Source organism: Nannospalax galili, unplaced genomic scaffold (assembly GCF_000622305.1).
Source record: "Nannospalax galili isolate Female #2095 unplaced genomic scaffold, S.galili_v1.0 scaffold794, whole genome shotgun sequence".
In the NCBI taxonomy this organism is placed as follows: Eukaryota; Metazoa; Chordata; class Mammalia; order Rodentia; family Spalacidae; genus Nannospalax; species Nannospalax galili.
In genome coordinates this window covers 864367-867034 of record NW_008334566.1, presented here as the reverse complement: position 1 = coordinate 867034, position 2668 = coordinate 864367, and the positions used below count along the sequence as shown (strand labels likewise).

At 32.5% G+C, this 2668-nt stretch overlaps 1 protein-coding gene across 2 annotated transcripts in view; it reads left to right on the top strand.

Annotated features, from left to right (window-relative positions):
• Positions 1–2668, top strand: part of Ppp1r3a (protein phosphatase 1 regulatory subunit 3A) — a 42198-nt gene that overhangs the window by 9101 nt on the left and 30429 nt on the right. The window contains exon 2 of one of the 2 annotated variants that reach the window (XM_008829410.2): positions 2233–2235. The exons of the other annotated variant lie outside the window; for it this stretch is intronic. Within the exon in view, the coding sequence (XP_008827632.1) occupies positions 2233–2235 (3 nt within the window). The remainder of the gene's footprint in view (positions 1–2232; positions 2236–2668) is intronic. 2 annotated transcript variants of the gene reach the window in all.

Sequence of the window (2668 nt, the reverse complement as noted above, 5' to 3'; positions counted from 1 at the left end):
TCTATCTATCATCTATCTATCTATCTATCTATCTATCTCTATCATTATCTATCTATCATCTATCTATCTATCATCTCTCTGTCAATCATTATCTATCTATCTATCTATCTATCTATCTATCTATCTGTCATCTATCTATCTATCATCTATCTATCTATCATCTTTATTCTATCTATCATCTATCTCTATCTATCTATCTATCTATCATCTATCTATCTCTGTCTATATATATTCTTGGAAATACTTCTTTGGAAGTTGGAGAATTGGTAAATTTTTATTTTAAAATAATTTCTTAGTTTTTCTTTCTTTAAAAACTAGCATGATTACATAGAAAGACTTTGTAAAGGTTTGGAAAGGGAATGACTGGCAAACACATATTATAGGAATAGGGACAGATATTAGAGTGGGTAATTTTTAAAATGAATTATAATTTAATGTTTAATGCAGGATAGAGTTTTGAAGAAGCTTCTTGACCAAACAGCTAATTTAGCTGCTCAGAATTTATCACACCATCCCTTTGAAGTTTATATAATTCTTTCCTCTGAGAAAATATATTCTGTACATTAGTCATTTCTGTGCTTTGAGGAAATCTCTGTTCCCTACCATGTTGTATGAAAAATTTCTCAGATACAACTCTCAACTTTCTTCTTTCTATTCTGTTCTGATACCTTGTTAAGTTAGTTAACTTGTTAGCCATAATTCATTTTCAAGTGTTAATTATGCATCCTGTAGTTTAAAGATAAAATAAAAATTATGGAAATAAATTGCTGATCTGGATAATTGTTCTGCACTATTTGGTGAGAAAGACCAAATGTATATTCGACAAGTTGGTTAGGAAGTTTTGACATTCTGCCTCCTCAAGGTACTCTGTAAAGGTACAGAAAGGGAAACTTCAAAGGAAAGAGGGATGAGAGATGGCTGGAATGGAGAAAGAGGAAGACCTTGGATGCAAGGCTGTTTTTCCCACCAAGCACTTAGTATTTCTAAGTGCCATGCCTTGCTGTACCAGTGTCTGAGTCTGTGATAGTTAGACTTCAGCTATAAGAAGAAACCTAACATTATAAAATGAAGAGAATCCTTTCTGAGTGATATATTTGAATCTTACTCATTTTGAAGTTTGCAGTGGTAAAAAAAGATCACAGCAATTGCCTGAAAAATCAATACTTATGAATCTTGTGGAATAGTGAAAGCTGCAAGCATCTCCTTGCAGACTGCTAGCATTAGAAAATTAACCTGTTGATGAGATACTGCTTTACAGAATTCAGCCAAGATTCAAGACTTATGTATTAACTCTAGTGTAGAAAAGACACAAGAAGCAATATTAAAGATTAGTGAAAATGTCACATAAAGTTGTTCAAGTAAATTTCATTTTCATAAGATAAACATAAAATGGACCTGACAATGCACGTTTATCAACACATACTTTTGAAGACTAAAATTTATAGTTCTATAATACATTGACACAAATATTTGAATTACTAACCAATATAAAAATCATGTTCAGATACAACAAAAAATTCTTCCTGTATTAGCTTCAGTAAGTTTAATGTAAATAATGCTACATTAATCACTTCTAATACTAATACAGCACCGGATCACTTAATTTTATTCTATCTTCTCCTCCCTTTTGGCATTTCTGGGGCTCAATCCCAGGACCTGTGCATGTTGGGCTAGTTCTCTATCACTGAGCTGCATCTCCAGTTGTAGTACTTGGTTTCTGCTGAGTTAAATTGTAGAGAGATCATCTAATTTTGTCCTCTTCTTTTGATGCAGAATTATTCTGAAAATCACTCAAGTCACTGTAGGTTCCTCTTAATCCTTTTCTGGGAAGAATATATTATTCAGCATGTGTTCTACAAAGATGCTCTATGATTTTAATTTGACTCTTCAGAATACTTTGTCTTTAACTTAGTCAATCACTTATTCTGACTTGTAGTTGAATTAAATGTTGGAATCCTTATTAAACCTTTTAAAGTTAAGCAAATAGTATGGTTTCTGTCATTGTTTTCTATTTTCTTTGTTAAATATTTTTAATAACTTTAGATGATTCCTTCTAAGACTAAGCTAATAAACTGGTAAACTAGCATGTAATGGCTTGAACAAAGTCAGAGAAGAAAGAATACATTATCAACTGGGTTCTCATAAGGGGTGGAGGTACGATCATTACAGGGCCCTTGCAGGGCCAGATCTGAAGGATCCAGGGCAGTCAGTGGGTTAGTGGCAGTGGCTAAGGAGGTTTTCTAATCCTGCAGTCTGTCTTTGAGTTATCAGTTAGCAGAGTTAGCAGTACTGCAATGATGGCACATCCAGGGGGCTTCATTTTACAAAATTGGAAAGCTAAAAATACTTCAGAAGATCACTTAGTTTATCTTTTAGTCTATATTAAAACACAGCTGTATTAGAGCTCTTAAGGACCTCCTAAGGAAAAAAAAATATGAAGTAATTTAGAATAATAAAGGTATTCTGGTTTATAGATATATGATTTTTAAATAAAATTTCCTTTGAGAGTGTAATTATATAAGTAAGATGCTGAGGAGAGTTTTGAATAAATTTGTAAAAATCAGCAGCACTGTAGACCACCTGAAGATCAAATTGGTTTAAGCATATCCTTCTGCAGAAAAGGTTAATACTGTATCTGCAAGCAGAAATCATGTGAATACACATTAAA